Below are 16,211 nucleotides of genomic sequence, written 5' to 3'. Positions count from 1 at the left end.
CTTCTTCCCACTCCCAGGCCCCATGCTCTCCTCTCATCATCAGCTCTGGCCTGTAGCAGGGACCAGAGCTATAAAGCACCTTGACTGAAAACAGACTCAGCTGCCATTATTACTGAGCTCTAGAAATCTGCTCAATAATATCTTCGGAATAGGCCTTTTAAGAGCTGCCTGTGGCGCACTTTGCCACGAGACGGTCACATGACCTCTCCTCTTCAGCCAAACTTTCTTAGCATCGCGATTCTGAAGTCCTTTATGCAAAAGCCAAGCTTCTTTGCCCAGTGCCTCGGACCTCCCCTCCTTGTTCCCATTCTTGTTCCTTCCTTGAACTGCCCAAAGGCTTTCGGGAGCAGCCGCTTCAGCCTGTGTCCTTCCAGCTGTTCTCTGTCCACTGCTCAGGCTGGCCTATGAGGCCCCAGCCCTAGAAGGAAAGCTCTACCAGGACGGGGGGTGGGGTGGGAGGAGAAGCGGGGGGCAGGTAGGCTATCTTTCACTCTCCGGGCCTCTAACCAAGACTTCGCTTCACCCTGAGTGTGGTCCTCAGTAGAGCCCCTCTGTACAAGTTCATTCACAAAAAACTACAGTATTCTTTCCTAAACTGTGGTCCAGCTCTCCTGGGCTGAGAGGGGTGTGGTGTGACGGGACAGAGGGAACGCCAGAGTCGGATAGTGCTGCTTTCCATTCCCCATCTTTGACTGTCACATAGCATTTTAAGTGATCAGGCAAACGGGGAGTTCTGGGCTCCCGAAGGCACAAGAGCGAAACATGAGCATGTCTGTGACCCCTGAGTTCCTCTCGATTCGCAGGCTCAGGGGCCTTTGAGGTACTGCCATTGCTCAGTTGCTTCCCAGTCTTGAAGTAACGGCACGTAAAACTGATACTTGAAAAGCAGTCATCTGGGGCGCCTGGGTGGCTTGGTCGGTTAAGCGTCCGACTTCGGCTCAGGTCATGATCTCATGGTCTGTGAGTTCGAGCCCTGCGTCAGGCTCTGTGCTGACAGCTCAGAGCCTGGAGCCTGTTTCAGATTCTGTGTCTCCCTCTCTCTCTGCCCCTCCCCTGTTCATGCTCTGTCTCTCTCTGTCTCAAAAATAAATAAACGTTAAAAAAAAAATTAAAAAAAAAAAAAAAAAGAAAAGAAAAGCAGTCATCTAAAGCCTAAAAGTAAGCAGGCCATGTTAACACCAGAAGATCAATTCTGCCGGCTTTCCACACGTGAGGGCCCAGAGTTCTCAGAATGACTAAACATCCTTCTCTCCCAAAGGATAACAAAGGAAGAAATCCAAAGCCAGATCTGCTGAGAGGGAACAGACTTGGGTTCCCTGAAAAAAAAAGAAAAAACCATGATTTCACTTATCACCGCGTTCAATCCAAAAGCAAACTCAGGGTCTCTCAGGAGGTGAATGGTGCCATCTATCTCCAGAAAGCTCCTCAGATGTGAACCCGCAGCACAAGGCCTCAGCCAGCCTCTGGAGGGAGCGCTGGCAAGAGCAGTGAGAGTGATTTGTTCATACAGCACAATGTCTGACCGAGGGTGGCTGTCATTTTAAGAAGGAAACTGGAAAACAAGTGTCGGTTGGGATGTGGAGAAAGGGGAACCCTTGTTCGTTGCTGGAAGGAATGTCAAATGGTGCAGCCGCTCTGGAAAACAGTTTGGCACGTCCCCAAAAGTTAGATATTAGAGTTACCAGAGGAGCCAGCATTTCTCCTCTTGCGAAAATCCTCAAGGAAGTAAAAATAGGTGTCTACACAAAAGCTCGTACACGTCCATAACAGCGTCACTCATAGAGACCGAGAAGTGGAAACACCTCCAATGTCCATCAACTGTTGAATGGATAAACATAATGAAGTATAGCCATTCAGTAAAATATTATTTGGCCCGAGAAGGAAATGGAGTCCTCATATATGCTGCATTCAACACACGTGAACCTTAAGAGCATTATGCCAAGTGAAAGAATCTCGTCACAAAATACCACATAGCTTAAGATTCCATTTATGTGAAGTGTCCGTAATGTCCATAGACAGAAGATCCATTAGTGATTAGTTAAGGCCGGGGGGTGGGGAACAGGAGTGACTGCAGACGGGTGTGGGATTGCTTTTTGGGGGCGATGAAGATGTTTGGGAATTAGACAGCGGTGGCCCAAAGTTGGGAATGCGCTCAACGCCACTGAATTGTGCACTTTCGAATGGCAAGTTTTATGGCATGTGAATTATATTTCAGTATGAAACAAAAAGAATGACGGTTCTGCGGTCTTTCCAAAAAAAAAAAAAGGCATTTGGTATTCAGGAAATTGGGTCAAAAGAGAGCGGAGAGAGTATTTCAAGCCCTTCTAAAAGGCAGCCTCATAAAAAAGTGAGATAGATCCCAATTCACAACACACCGCTCCCCTCGGGTCAGCCACCATGGAAGAGCCCCAGTTTCCAGGATTGGTATCAATTCAACCCAGAGTCTCTTTATCTAAAGCATTTATTACAACGACAACGTAAGGGTCCCAAGAAAAAGCCAGTTCTGTTAAAGTAAAGGAGCACTTGCATGCAGAAAAAGAAAACTATCAAAAAGTCTCATTTTCCAAAAATTGTCAGTGATCAGTCCCTAAAGAGCATGGGGCTCAGGGAAGAAATCCTCTCTGGGAGGGTGTGGTATACAGCCAGTAACGAAGGGGCTGGCAACGGCTGTCACCTGCCAAGGTCACAAACTCCGTTTTCACTCAGCTGGTGTTTCCACCTTTCACCACTGGGGCCCCAGCTTCCCAAGCTAGGATGCTAACGTGCAGCCAGCCTGGTAGAGGCCAAAACAGTTCAGACCAGGCTTGACATTCTGAGGGCTGAGCTAAACCCTAGGTCTGTTGTTGGAGAATATAAAGGAATACGGAGGCTGAAGATCCTTCAAGAAATCCCCCATTGTCTATTGTTGCAACAAGATTTTCAGGAAGCAGCAAGGAGGTGGAGGTTATGCCCCGGACGAGTGCCTGGCATGTAGATCATCCACGCTGCTCCTTCAGACTTTCTGAGCACACCCCAACTCACTTTGTCCTCACAGCAGCATGAATAAGCACACGTAAATGATCTCTGCCCTAATTACAGCTCCCGGTGCTTTCACATCACTTGCCATGTGCCAGAGCAGTTCGAAGAGCTGTATGTGTATTAATTCATTTGATCCCCTAACAATTCTATATGTAGTACCAATAGGCACTACGGTCAGCCTATTTTTACAAATAAGGAAACAGGCACAGAGAGGTTAGGTAACTTGCATAAGGTCGCAGAGCTGCGATTGGAACCCAGGCTGTCTAGATACCGAACATAGGCTCTTAACTTTGCTGCCTTTGTGAGTACAAAAGTGACTAACATTGCCACTGGGGGTTCTCCTCTCCAAATCGGCCGTATTTGGTGTCTCTCCCCACAAAGTTGTCAGATCACAGTAAAAGGCATGGCCTCTTGGAAGCCTGGCGTGTGAGGGGATAACATTGCTCCGTGGGAGGGGAATACCCCAGAAATCCACCTGCCGCCTTGGAAGGGATTCCACCAATGTTGAGGGGGAGCCAGCGGGGGCCCCTCTATGCAAGGGCGCCCACACACACGTACACACGTGCACACACTGGGAGGTAAAAGACTCCACTCCTGAGCTCAAGACGTAAGAAACTTTTGTCGCGGGCAGTCATTTGGGTCCTGAGAAGAGTGGCAGCATCCAACCTCCTGCCGGCCATCGGGGAGGCTCTGGTGGAGATGGTGTCTGGGCTCTGATGGCGTCTGGACTCTGATGGTGTCTGGGTTCTGATGGTGTGCTCTTTTCCCATTTCCTCCTTCTCCATCCTTCGCTAGACCTTAAAGGTTAGAGGAGTAGACCGTACTCCCTACCTGGGGGACGTAGCTATCGTTGTGCATCCCGGGAAAAAAGAGATGGGAACGCCACTCGCAGACACTCCTACTCGGCCCGTTACCCGACACGGGGGCATGAGGGACCTTCACGAGTCCAGCTTCAGCCTCTCTGGTAAGAGCAAGAGCCGCTCCGGCTGGGATGCGTGGCTCTACCACAGCGGGGTGGCCGGAGGACAGGCCCACCCTGGCAGCTTTTTCTGTGGCTTTTTCTCTTTGTCTTCTCCCTCCCCCCACCACCCCATCCCACATCTGCAGATGGGTGTTGGGTCCCACATAGAGACACAAATATCAGGAGGGGCGGGAAGGCTCTTCGGGTCCCTGGGCACCAGTCATTCCAAGAGGCCGTGGCTTGTCTGCTGCTCGCCCCGCAGTTTCTAAGTTCAGAAAATTTTTCCCTTGAAACATCTTCGGGGCCCTGCACACAGTGGGTGCCCCAGGGGTGATCAGAGCTCTGAAGGGTTAACCCTCTCTGCTACATGGGACTGTACCCCAATGCAGTCTCCCTGTCCCCATCCCTGCTCCTTGCCAGCCTCTACAAGAGGTATTTCCCTATTCCCTTTCCTCCCCCGCCTCAGCCCCGTGTTTGTCCCTCTGGCACCTTCTTTTTTGTCAGCAATTGTAGTATATGTAATACCACATATAATATATGGGGGGCGGGGTTGTTCTGGGACTTTCCTGTCAATAACTCACAGCCCCGGTGCTCTGCAGTAGCGAAAGGTGGGGGTCGTTGCCACAAAAATGGTAGCCCTCCGTGGAGAATGAGCACGGTAAGGTGGCCTGGTCCTCCAGGCCGCTTTGATGGACACTGGGACCCCACCCCCGACCCCAGCTTGAAAGGGGCAGGACGGGGTCTCCTTGAACACGCTGAGCGGCCTTCAGAGTCGGACCGGGTGGAGGCCTGGCATCACTCTGCAAGGGCCACACCGGGACCCAAACAGTGAAAGGAGCAAGATCCAGATCCTTCCACACAGGGTGTGGCATTTACTGTTATGATAGGAAAGGCCGAGGGAGGGGGCTCCCCGCTGAGCTTCCTGTGTGTCCCCCTATGTGCTGGGGGCAGAAGACACATGGTTCCTGTTTAGAGGTTTTGAGGACTTTGTGATCTGTGGGGAGGGGTCCTCTCCACCACTCTCTCCATCCTCAGAGGCGATCTCAGTGCCAAGATAACTATCCCCCTGCCCCCGCCCTGAAGGCCACTGCCAGTCCCACCAGGGACAAGACACGTGTGCTGGGAGTCGGGAGGGAGTCCGTGGTGCCGAGTGTCGTGGTCAGGCCTTGCCATCCCAGGAGGTGTAGGCTCCCACGGCTGCCTGGGCACGGCCCTTCCTGCAGCAGCCAGGCCCACGAGAAGCCACAAGGCCCTCGGAGCGGCCAGTGGCTTCGGCTCCCAGGTCTCGGGGCAGGCCTCTCTCCAACTCGGCAAATATCCCTCCACCCCAGTCTCCTCTCTCCTGGGCAGGCTAGGCGGAAGAATGTCCCGCTCACTCCCTGGGGCACCAAGCCACTTTCTGAGTCTTGGGATTTCAAGATGCTGGGCCTTTGGGGTGTGGTTCTTTGATTTTTCCAGAACAACGGAGGGCCCAGCCGTCTCCCTGTCTTACTCACTGAGGCGTGTATACAAAGGCCCGCGTGCTAACGGGCTGACTGACGGTCCATGTGCCTGACAAGAGACCACATGTCCAGGTTTGGGAGCAGCGAAGGTAGCAGAGTAGCAGTTCATCAGAGAGGCCCTCAATCAGAAAGACCTGGGTTCAAATCCAGGCTCTGCCACCTACCTACACGCTGTGTAACACTGGGCAAGTCACTTAACTTCCCTGAGCCTCGTTTTCCTCACCTGTAAAACCGGATGGGGTTGTGAGGGTTCAGACAGATCGTCCCCACAGAGGGCTGAACGCCTCCGCCGGGGAATGGTGGCTGTGCAGCCGAGCTCACCCCCTGCTTCCTTCTCTGCAGGTTCTCAAATCGATGACCATGTTCCAAAGCGAGCTTCGGCTCGGATCCTCGCTCCCCCCGGAGGCAGGTCAAGCGGCATTTGGTAAAGGCACTGACCAGCCCCCCGCGTGAGGACGCACCACTGCCACCAGCCCGCACACCCTCCGGCCGCAGCTGCAGGGGGCGGGAGAGGCTGGGCTGGGCAGTACACACCACCTGAGGGGGCCACGGGACCCGGGGAGCCCTCCCCATGTCTGACACGCGATTCACTGTGCTTCGAGCCAACCCTAACAGGCACTTTGAGATGTGTCCCTCCCGCTGCAGTCCTTTCCTGCCTTGGCCTCGGCAGGCTTTGGGGGGCCCAGGAAACCCACACTATGCACAGAGCCCAATGCATAGAGCCCGGCCCAGCCCCTCCTCTCACACCCGCCTCCATGCGCTGGCTTTGGGAAAGCCCAGACTTTAGTGCCCTGCCCCCTGGCTGACCCGCCAGCTGTCCGGAGCACTTTAGCAGATGTGTGTTAGAGGAAAAGGACCCCCTCCCCCTAAGGAGGCCCCGCGGTCGCTTTTCCCAAGTCAGACAGGTGTTGGCTTCCCGGCCGTGCCCAGGGGGTCCCGTTTTTCCTGACTCCACGCTGGCCCCTGTGTGGGTGTGGTTGGGGCGCTCCGCACCCTCCGCCAGCTTCTTCCTCCCCCCCCCACCCCACCCTCTGGGAGTCACAGGCCCAGAGGGGCTAGCTGGGTGGGGCACGGGGCTGGTGCCAGGCGCGTGTACATGATTTTGTTTTGCACGTTTGGTTTGCGCAGTGGTTTGGTTTGACTTGTTTGTGCATCCTGTGAAAAATAACGGTGCTTCGTGTCACTAGCATAGCATAGAAACAGGAGTAGATGTGGACCTTAAGAGATGCTGCACTCGACACCAACCAGACAGCCTAGGGCACAGACGAGGAGGGGGCGGTGAGGGGTTGGACTCACAGGCCCTTCTTCTCCCAACCTGGGGCCTTCCAGGCTGCCGAGGCCTTGTCCCAGGCCCTCCTCCTGTCCCCTCCCCTCTTGGTATAGTTCCCTACAGCCTGAGAGGGTGCCCCGGGGACCGTCGGGGAGCGGAGTCACCTTTCCCATCTCTGGCTCTGGTCACTCCCAGCCCTGACACCCCCACACCCCCAGCCAGCTTCCTGTAACCTCCCCCTGCTGGACGGAGGCCCGGCCGCTCTTCCTGTGTGATTGGCGAGAGGCCTCGTGCCTGCTAAGAGAGGGGGAGCGGGACCAGGGAGGGAGTGGGCTGGAGGCCAGGCCAGCGGGACGGGGCTGGAGAACCCACATTGCTGCACAGGTGCCGTGGAGCCCCGTGGTCAGCACCTCACCTTCACCTGCCCGTGGCCTCCCTCTCCTCCCACCTCCAGCCCAGCCCTCCCTGCCTCGGAAGCACCGGGAGGTCTCCATGGAGACGCTAGAGGCCGGGTGATCTCCATCCACCCTGAGCGAGCTGGGAAGCAGCCCAGCCACCTGCCCTTCTTAAGCTCTGCCTTCCCCTCGGGGAAGTGATTTCATGTCGCACATCGCTTTGCGCACCCCAGGCTTGTTCCAGGACTCGGGCCAGCGGTCGTACCCTGCACGTTTCTTTCGTGCTTTACGTGTCGTCAAAGCGCTTGCATCTACGAGCGCTCGCTTGCTCCTCGCAACGGCAGAGCGTGTATTGTGGTCCCCATTTCGCAGATGAGACCCAGAAGGTTTAGGCCTTCGACCTCAGAAGTGTCCAGGACCACCCCTAAGGGCGTGGCTGCCTCCCCCCGCTGTGGAAAGGAGGAGGGGTGACGTCTCTTGTAGATGCCACCCGAGAATTCCACCACCCGGAAGACTGACTCCCTTGGTAGGCGTTCTGCTTTGTTTTGCACAGATAGCTAGATTTTCCTTGTAGACAAACTAACGCGTGTTCACTGCTCGAGCCAGAACTAGATCCGTGTTGGCGGCTTGCCGTGTGGTTTGCGCTGCCCCCACACCCTCACTTCTCCCTTCAAGCTCATCTTCCTCACTCACTCAGGGGCTGAGAGGACAGAGACGGTACCCCAGGGAGCAGAGGGAGCAAAGGCACCCACGGGGACAGGAGGTAGGGATCTGGGCCTGGGAAACTGTGACCCTGATCCCTCGGTACGGTGCACATCACCATCTTTATCCCTTCCAGCCCTTTGCTGGGTCGCGGGCCTTGGGAAGATGCCAAAGAGCCGAGCAGTGGTGGTGGCCGGCGGGCAGAGTGTCCCTGCTTGGGCCAGGAAAGCTTTACCTTCTCTGAGTGCCTCTGCCTGAGAGATGCATGGTCTGTGGCTCTAGGAGACCACGTCTTGGAGTGGTCCACCGCAGGCCTTCCGCTTCATCTACCCTCCCCACCCCCACCCCCGATCTTTCATAGACCCCACCCTCGCCCGGGAGCTTCTAGATGAAGATCAGAAGGAGGCTCAGGGGACCACATGAACGGTCCGCTTCCGCCACCCGCTCCTTGCCCCTGTGCAGAGCTCCAGCCGGCTCCATCGGCAGCCCCACTGCCCCTGGTTGGAACGAAAAGGGTCTCTGGTTGCACTGAATGCAGCTCTCAAACTGGTCTTGTACTTGCTGAATAAATACTGTTGTTCTTGCCTTAGCTGCTCTCTAGGTTTGTGGGAATAAGTTACCAGAAAATTGTGCTACTGTGTGTGCGTGTGCGTGTGCGTGTGTGTAGTGCTAGGAGTCCACAGTAGGTCTCTGTCAAGCCGATGCCGCGATGAGGGCTTTTCCGATACTGACCCAGAAACCACAGAACCACGCGAAAACCCAAACCACCCTCTCCAGCTGCCCGGGCGGCAGGCACAGCCTGGGGTCAGGATGGAGCCTCCAGCACCCAAGTGACTTCTCACTCCTCTGTAAACGTCATGGTGCTAAGATCGTGTCAACCCCAAGATGACACATGGTCCTGTGCTTTGGCCACCTGTTTGAGGCAAAAACAAAACAGCCCGACACATTGTGTTCTGGTGCAGGTTTGTATTAAACTGTAGCTACTTCTCACTTGGTCTCAGTTGTGTTTCTTCAAAGAAGAGGGACTTTGACAGGGGACCTCTTCCACAGTGGCAGGGGCGAGGCTTCGGTTGCTAAGAAAATTCAGCTCTGGTTTTTCACTCGTGTCGGGTGGCAGGTAGCAGCTCGCTGAGAGGTGGGAGCCTCAGTGCCCGGCACTCAGGGCTCTGTCCTCTTCCTGGTGGGGACAAAAGCAAGGCTTTGGATGCCAGATTCCCAGGACAAGGTTGCTGAGTTAACTGAAACAGCCGTAATTGGGAGAAAGCATTACATACAAAAGGAGGTGGGGGAAACTAGGCTTCCCCCACTTATCCCTTGTTGCCTTGGCTACCATTTTGGAAACCCATAGACCCATAGACCCCCCTCCCCCTTTACACAATGGAACTCTTGGCTAATGGAGCTGTGACCTCATAAAATCACATGACAGAGCTGTCCGAAGGCCAGTGTGTCTTTCTTTTTTTTTTAATGTTTATTTATTTTTGAGGAAGAGAGAGACAGAGCGTGAGCAGGGGAGAGGCAGAGAGAGAGGGAGACAGAATCTGAAGCAGGCTCCAGGCTCTGAGCTGTCAGCACAGAGCCCGACGCAGGGCTCGAACTCACAGACCGTGAGATCATGACCTGAGCGAAAGTCAGATGCTTAACTGACTCAGGCGCCCCAGCCAGTGTGTCTTTTTCAGGCTGCTCCCTGGTTCTCCAGAACCCCACCTTTTGGGTTGGTCTACTATACCCTCTAACCCCTGCCACCTGCATCACCTCCACCGTCTCTCTAGATCTCAGCCAGATGTTGGAAGGGATTACCAGATCAAACTCGTCCACACTACAGGGTGAAATTGTTTCCAGTACTACGGGGTCACTTGTAGTTTTTTCTTAGCCCCCAAAGACAAAACCCTAGTGGCAAAGGAACTTTCCCACTTCTCGCCAAATAAACAACCCTGCCAACAAGGCCAGAACCGAAAGAAATCCCTGGGGTGCTGCGTTGGGACCAAGCACTCGGCTGTAATGAAGTGAGCTGTATGCCCAAACTCTGGTGGGGTTTCTGAGCCAGATGGAAACACTGTTACCTGGCTTGCAAAGGATGCCGAGTCCCTGGGATGGTACTGGGCCAAAGTGTCTGTTACCCTGATTTCCCATCACGTGGGAGCATACCAGAATTTGACTAGCGGCCAAAAATCTTTTGTGTTTGGATGAAAAGCATGCCACATGTTCAGCAGGCCATGTGCATGGTATTGGATGGTTTATGGAGAAAAAAATAAAAGCTACCCGGGAAGACATGGCATGCCTTTGTGTGTATGTAGTTGCGGGAAAATAAAAGACCACAGACTTTAAAATAAAGCCATCTAGTAAGATAAGGGTTTTAGTGCTTTCTCACTAAAACAGTAAAGGATCTAACATTTGGTTGGTACTTGACGCTGTCTTACAATGAAATCTGATTTCTTCACTTTCTTCCCCTGGTATATTTACAAAGTACACATTTATACCTATGGGGAATCTTGTCCTGTTTTTCCCGGGACAGTTCCGGGTTAAGTCTGTCGCTCCAGGGTAATTAGTGGTGCCACCTTTCATATATGTCATGCTTTGGGCACTAACTTATTTGGCCACCTCATGCATCCCTATATATTCATTAGGCTATAAAGATGCCTGATCGGGAGTTAAAATTCATTCCATCACTGAAAGGTGAAGGGCAGGGCATCGTGGGAGGTGGGGAAAATGGGTCCTTCTACTGTGAGTGGGGACAAGGGTGTCCTGTGACAAGCCCCGAGTCTTCACAGCTCTGCCATGGGTACAGCAGAATGGGGAAGGTCTGGGGGCGCTTCCCTAAGCTTTTCAGTTTAGTGTATAGACTTATTATTCCATTAAAAATTATAAGTCTACCACTTTTCATCATTTACTGTTAAGGGGACTATGATCCCATTTAACAGCTTCATTGAACACTTTACAACATTTCTAACTACATTCGAAATTCCATCTCCTTCTTAAGCACCTCTCCTAAAAGCTAAATAATTATCGCCAATCTAATCAATTAAACCCACAGCTATAGTGAGCTTAGAGGTTCATTAGATGTTTCACTGCCACACATAAACTTAGATTTCACCTCGAAGTCCTAAATCTTTGGCTGGGAGCCTGGGCATCTAAGAGGATGTGAGGAAGGCCTGCTTCCTAGCTCCACTCCAGTGGCTCAAATTTCCAAAGTTAGGTACCAGATTCTCACTTTACCACTATTCGGTCCCTCTACACCAACCGCATAATTATTAGTGCAAGACTCCTACGTTAAGTTCTAGCCAGATGAATTCTGCCTCCTTTAAAATTTTTCCTGAATACATTAGATGCTTTGTATTTTAAGGTTTCCTTAAATTTTAACTGAACAAATTCTGTTCCTGTATAGCTTTCTTTTAAAAATAGGCTTTATTTTTTTTTAGAACAGTTTTGATTTACAGAAAAACTGAAAAGATAGTACAGAGAGATGCTACATACCCCACACCCAGCTTCCCCTATTATCAACATCTCACATTAATATGGCACTTTTGTTACAATTAAAGCACCAATATTGAGGCATTCTCATTAACTAAAACCCATACTTTATTCATATGTCCTTAGTTTTTACCTACCGTCCTTATTCTCTTTCAGAATCCCATCGAGAATGCCACAGTACATTTGTTTGTCATGTCCCCTTGGGCTTCATTTGGCTGTGACCGTTGTCAGACTTTTCCTTGTTTTCAATAACCTCGATAGTTTTGAGGAGTACTGATCAGGTGTTTTATAGAAGGCTTCTCTATTAGAATTGGTCCACTGTTTTTCTCAAATGAATGGTTAGACTGGGGTTATGAATTTTTAGGAGGAAGGCCACAGAAATGAAGTGTGCTTTTAATCACATCATATTAAGGATAATACTGAGTACATGATTTATCACTATTGATATTGACCTTGATCACCCAGATAAAGTCTGGCATCACTGTTTTTAAAAATTTTTTTAATGTTTATTATTTTTGAGAGAAAGAGGCAGAGCGTGAGCAGGGGAGGGGCAGAGAGAGAGGGAGGCACAGAATCCGAAGCAGGCTCCAGGCTCTGAGCTGTCAGCACAAAGCCCAATGTGGGGCTTGAACCCACCAGCCGTGAGATCATGTTCTGTGCCGAAGTCAGACATTTCACGTTCTGAGCCATCCAGGCACCCCTGGCATCACTTTTTAAATTTACATTGTTCCCTTTTAAGACCCCACCAGCTCCTCTTTTTACAAAATGTAACTTTCTTAAGCCACTAAATATACTATGTGCTGCGCTAAATTTTACAGGCATTTGCTAAATGGTTCTCCTAGCTATGACTCTTTTTTTATTCAGTATCAATTGTAAAGTCTTTACTTTGACCATGGGAGAACAAGAAGATTCTGGTATCTTAGAACAGCACCTGATCAACAAGAAATATGCACATTAAACACAGGCTCTTGAGATTTCATCTGAACTTCTGACTCCTGTGTCAAAATTTAGACATTTATACACACGCACAGCACACAATATTTTTATTTCACTACATAACCCCAACTTCATGAGGCCTTTGGATAAATACAAGTATCCATTAGCTTAATGCTGTTTGAATCATACTTCCAAAATCCAATTAGAAATTCTAGGGAAAGGGGCGCCTAGGTGGCTCAGTCATTGGATTGTCTACCCCTTGATTTTGGCCCTGGTCATGATCTCATAGTTCATGGGATCAAGCCCCGCGTTGGGCTCTGTGCTAACAGCACGGAGCCTGCTTAGATTCTCTCTCTCTCTTTCTCTCTGTCCCCTGCTTGCTCTCTCTGTCTCAAAATAAATAAATGTTAAAACAAACAAAAAACAACAAAAAGGAAACTCTAAGAAAAAATGGCACTAAACAGATAAAGTTAATAAGCTAATGTTGAGGAAACATATTATTATTTTAATGCAATGCAGGAAGTTAGGTTGCAACTTTTCTATGGATTTATATGATTTTGGATTATCTGAATTTTACTGAATGAATTGATAAAGGATACATTTTTTCCATTTGTAACCCATATTAGTCTCAATATCTTTCAACGACCATCAAAACCCCATGTCTTGGCACAAAAACAGACACACCAATCAGTGGAAAAGAATAGAGAACCCAGAAATGGACCCACAAACGTATGGCCAACTAATCTTTGACAAAGCAGGAAAGAATATCCAATGGAATAAAGACAGTTTCTTCAGCAAGTGATGCTGGGAAAACTGGACAGCGACAGGCAGAAGAATGAACCTGGACAACTTTCTTACACCATACACAAAAATAAACTCAAAATGGATGAAAGACCTCAATGTAAGACCAGAAGCCATCAAAACCCTAGAGGAAAAAGCAGGCAAAAACCTCTTTGACCTCGACTGCAGCAACTTCTTAACACGTCTCTGGAGGCAAGGGAAACGAAGGGAAAAATAAACTACTGGAACCTCATCAAAATAAAAAGCTTCTGCACAGCAAAGGAAACAATCAGCAAAACTAAAAGGCAACCGACGGAATGGGAGAAGGTATTTGCAAACGACATATCAGATAAAGAGTTAGTATCCAAAATCTATAAAGAACTTATCAAACTCAACACCCAAAAAACAATCCAGTGAAGAAACGGGCAAAGAAGACATCCAGATGGCCAACCGACACATGAAAAAATGCTCAACATCAGGGAAATACAAATCAAAACCACAACGAGATACCACCTCACACCTGTCAGAATGGCTAATAACATTAACAACTCAGGCAACAACAGATGTTGGTGAGGATGCGGAGAAAGAGGATCTCTTTTGCGTTATTGGTGGCAATGCAAACTGGTGCAACCACTCCGGAAAACAGTATGGAGGTTCCTCAAAAAACTGAAAATCGAACTACCCTATGACCCAGCAAATGCACTACTAGGTATTTATCCAAGGGATACAGGTATGCTATTTTGAAGGGGCACATGCACCCCCATGTTTATAGCAGCACTATCGACGATAGCGAAAGTATGGAAACAGCCCAAATGTCCATCGATGGATGAATGGATAAAGAAGGTGTGACATATATATATATATATATATATATATATACACACACACACACACACACACACACACAATGGAGTATTACTCGGCAATCAAAAGAAATGAAATCTTGTCATTTGCAACTACATGGATGGAACTGGAGGGTATTATGCTAAGTGAAATTAGTCAGTCAGAGAAAGACAAAAATCATATGACTTCACTCAATGAGGACTTTAAGATACAAAACAGATGAACATAAGGGAAGGGAAGCAAAAATAATATAAAAACAGGGAGGGGGAAAAAACGGAAGAGACTCATAAATATGGAGAACAAACTGAGGGTTACTGGAGGGGTTGTGGGAGGTGGGATGGGCTAAATGGGTAAGGGGCACTAAGGAATCTACTCCTGAAATCATTGTTGCACTATATGCTAACTAACTTGGATGTAAATTTAAAAAAATAAATTAAATGGTAAAAAAAAAACATGCTTTACATAATATTTACAAAAATGCTTTAGCTATTTCATTTTAGTGCAAAAATTCAAATTCGTGTTGAAATCAATTATGCCATATTCAAAATTCTTGATTTCACATTCTATAGTATCACCTTGAGGGGAGGGAGGCAAAATTATATTTTAAAGAAACAAACTCACTGAGTTTCCCAGCTTTGTTAATGTTTTAAACACCTTTTGAATCTGAGAGGCAGTTAATCCTGAATTCCCAAACTTGAAATCTTAAAACTGCATTAGGGTGCATTTTATTTTTTATTTTTTTTTATTTTTATTTTTTTTTTAATTTTTGTTTAATCTTTATTTATTTTTGAGAGAGAGACAGCGTGCGAGCAGGGAAGGAGCAGAGAGAGAGAGGGAGACAGAATCGGAAGCAGGCTCCAGGCTCCGAGCTGTCAGCACAGAGCCCGACATAGGGCTCGAACTCACCAACTGTGAGATCATGACCTGAGCCGAGGTCGGACGCTCAACCAACTGAGCCACCCAGGCGCCCCTTAGGGTGCATTTTAAAACTGCAATAAGGGTGTGCCTGGGTGGCTCAGTCGGTTGAGCGTCTGACTTTGGCTCAGGTCATGATCTCACGGTTCATGGGTTCGAACCCCACATCGGGTTCTGTGCTGACAGCTCAGAGCCTGGAGCCTGCTTTGGATTCTGTGTCTCCCTTTCCTCCTATCCCTCCCCTGCTCGCTCTTTCTCTCTCAAAAGTAAACATTTAAAACTTTTAAAATAAATAAAGCAGCAATAAGAATTATAAATGATTCTCTTACCAATAAAGGGAGTGGAGATGACTGAGTCAACCACCAACATTCTAGAAAGTTCCTTTTGCCTTTTATTTATTCTTTGCCCTGTGACCTGTTCTTATCAGGAAGTTTTCTTTTTGAGCTTAAGAATATGCTAAAAATTTGGCTTAAAAACATCTTAATTATCATAGTTTATAGCTTTACCAAAATAGGCACATGCTGTCGGACTGTCTTTCTGGCTCGAATCACACAAGTGCATTGAATATTTTCCTGGAAATGCAAATTCTTCACATTTTTTTACTATTAAAAGCAAATTATCTTTCTTGAGACCCTGAGCTTTTCTGAACACTAGTTTCCTTTCTACAGACTGACTCCATGTTACATGAATTACAGCCCTCTAAGCCCCCTTGGGAGGAAATAGATTCTTCAACTGTGAATTAAAGATCGCCTCAAAATGAAAGGCAATTGCTTACAGTGATGCATATTTAAATTTAATCGGCTACTCAGTGCCTCTCCCTTTATTAGAATTCTTGGTTTTAAACTATCCTTGGAAGCTTTGCAGCCCCCTTACCTTGAAGGGAGCTGATCCCTTTCGACACTAAGGTTCAAGGCACTGGAGCAGCCCTTTGCGGTAAACCAGACCATCTCGCGGAGTTAGTCTTTGATCCTTTCGCTGCTGTGGGAGAAGTCACTGGGGAACAATGTCTCCGGGGAGGACCCTTGGTATTTTGAACCCCAAGGGAAAGGAGACATCAGTGGCAGGACCTCAAGGGCCTGTTCCTGTCTCTGTTGTACAACAGAAGATTTCCTGACACCCCCAGAAGGAGAGATCTGGAAGCTGCATCAAAGGTATTTTAGGACAAAGCACCACATGCAGGGGTTGCTGAAGGTTATTTGCTCATTTTTCCAATGGCCGGGGTTGTATAGTGAAATTTTCCCCACTGTGGGCTGGTGGACAGTCAGGGCCTGTCTCTTTTTTAAGTTGTGAGGATTTAAACTTGTGCCTTGGGGGCACTTTATAGATTTTACTTGATGTCCATAAGATGGTTTTGAAATTTCTCCTTGGTATCTGGGTGGAAACATATGAAAGGGTTTTGCCTTTCTTTGTTAACTCGCCTT

General features: G+C 49.0%; 1 protein-coding gene across 2 annotated transcripts in view; it reads left to right on the top strand.

Moving 5' to 3' along the window:
* The window catches only part of DPYSL5 (dihydropyrimidinase like 5), a 100,365-nt gene extending 91,527 nt beyond the window's left edge, over positions 1-8,838 (top strand). For both annotated transcript variants that reach the window (XM_053891058.1, XM_019449758.2), the window contains 2 exons: positions 3,814-3,982; positions 5,824-8,838. In XM_053891058.1, the coding sequence (XP_053747033.1) occupies positions 3,814-3,982; positions 5,824-5,909 (255 nt within the window). In that variant the 3' untranslated portion in view covers positions 5,910-8,838. The remainder of the gene's footprint in view (positions 1-3,813; positions 3,983-5,823) is intronic.
* The last annotated feature ends 7,373 nt before the right edge of the window (positions 8,839-16,211 follow it).

Source organism: Panthera pardus, unplaced genomic scaffold, assembly GCF_024362965.1.
Source record: "Panthera pardus isolate Hobbes unplaced genomic scaffold, ASM2436296v1 HiC_scaffold_26, whole genome shotgun sequence".
Classification (NCBI taxonomy): Eukaryota; Metazoa; Chordata; class Mammalia; order Carnivora; family Felidae; genus Panthera; species Panthera pardus.
Note: the sequence above shows the minus strand (reverse complement) of the source record. Positions and strands in the feature narration are given on the sequence as shown.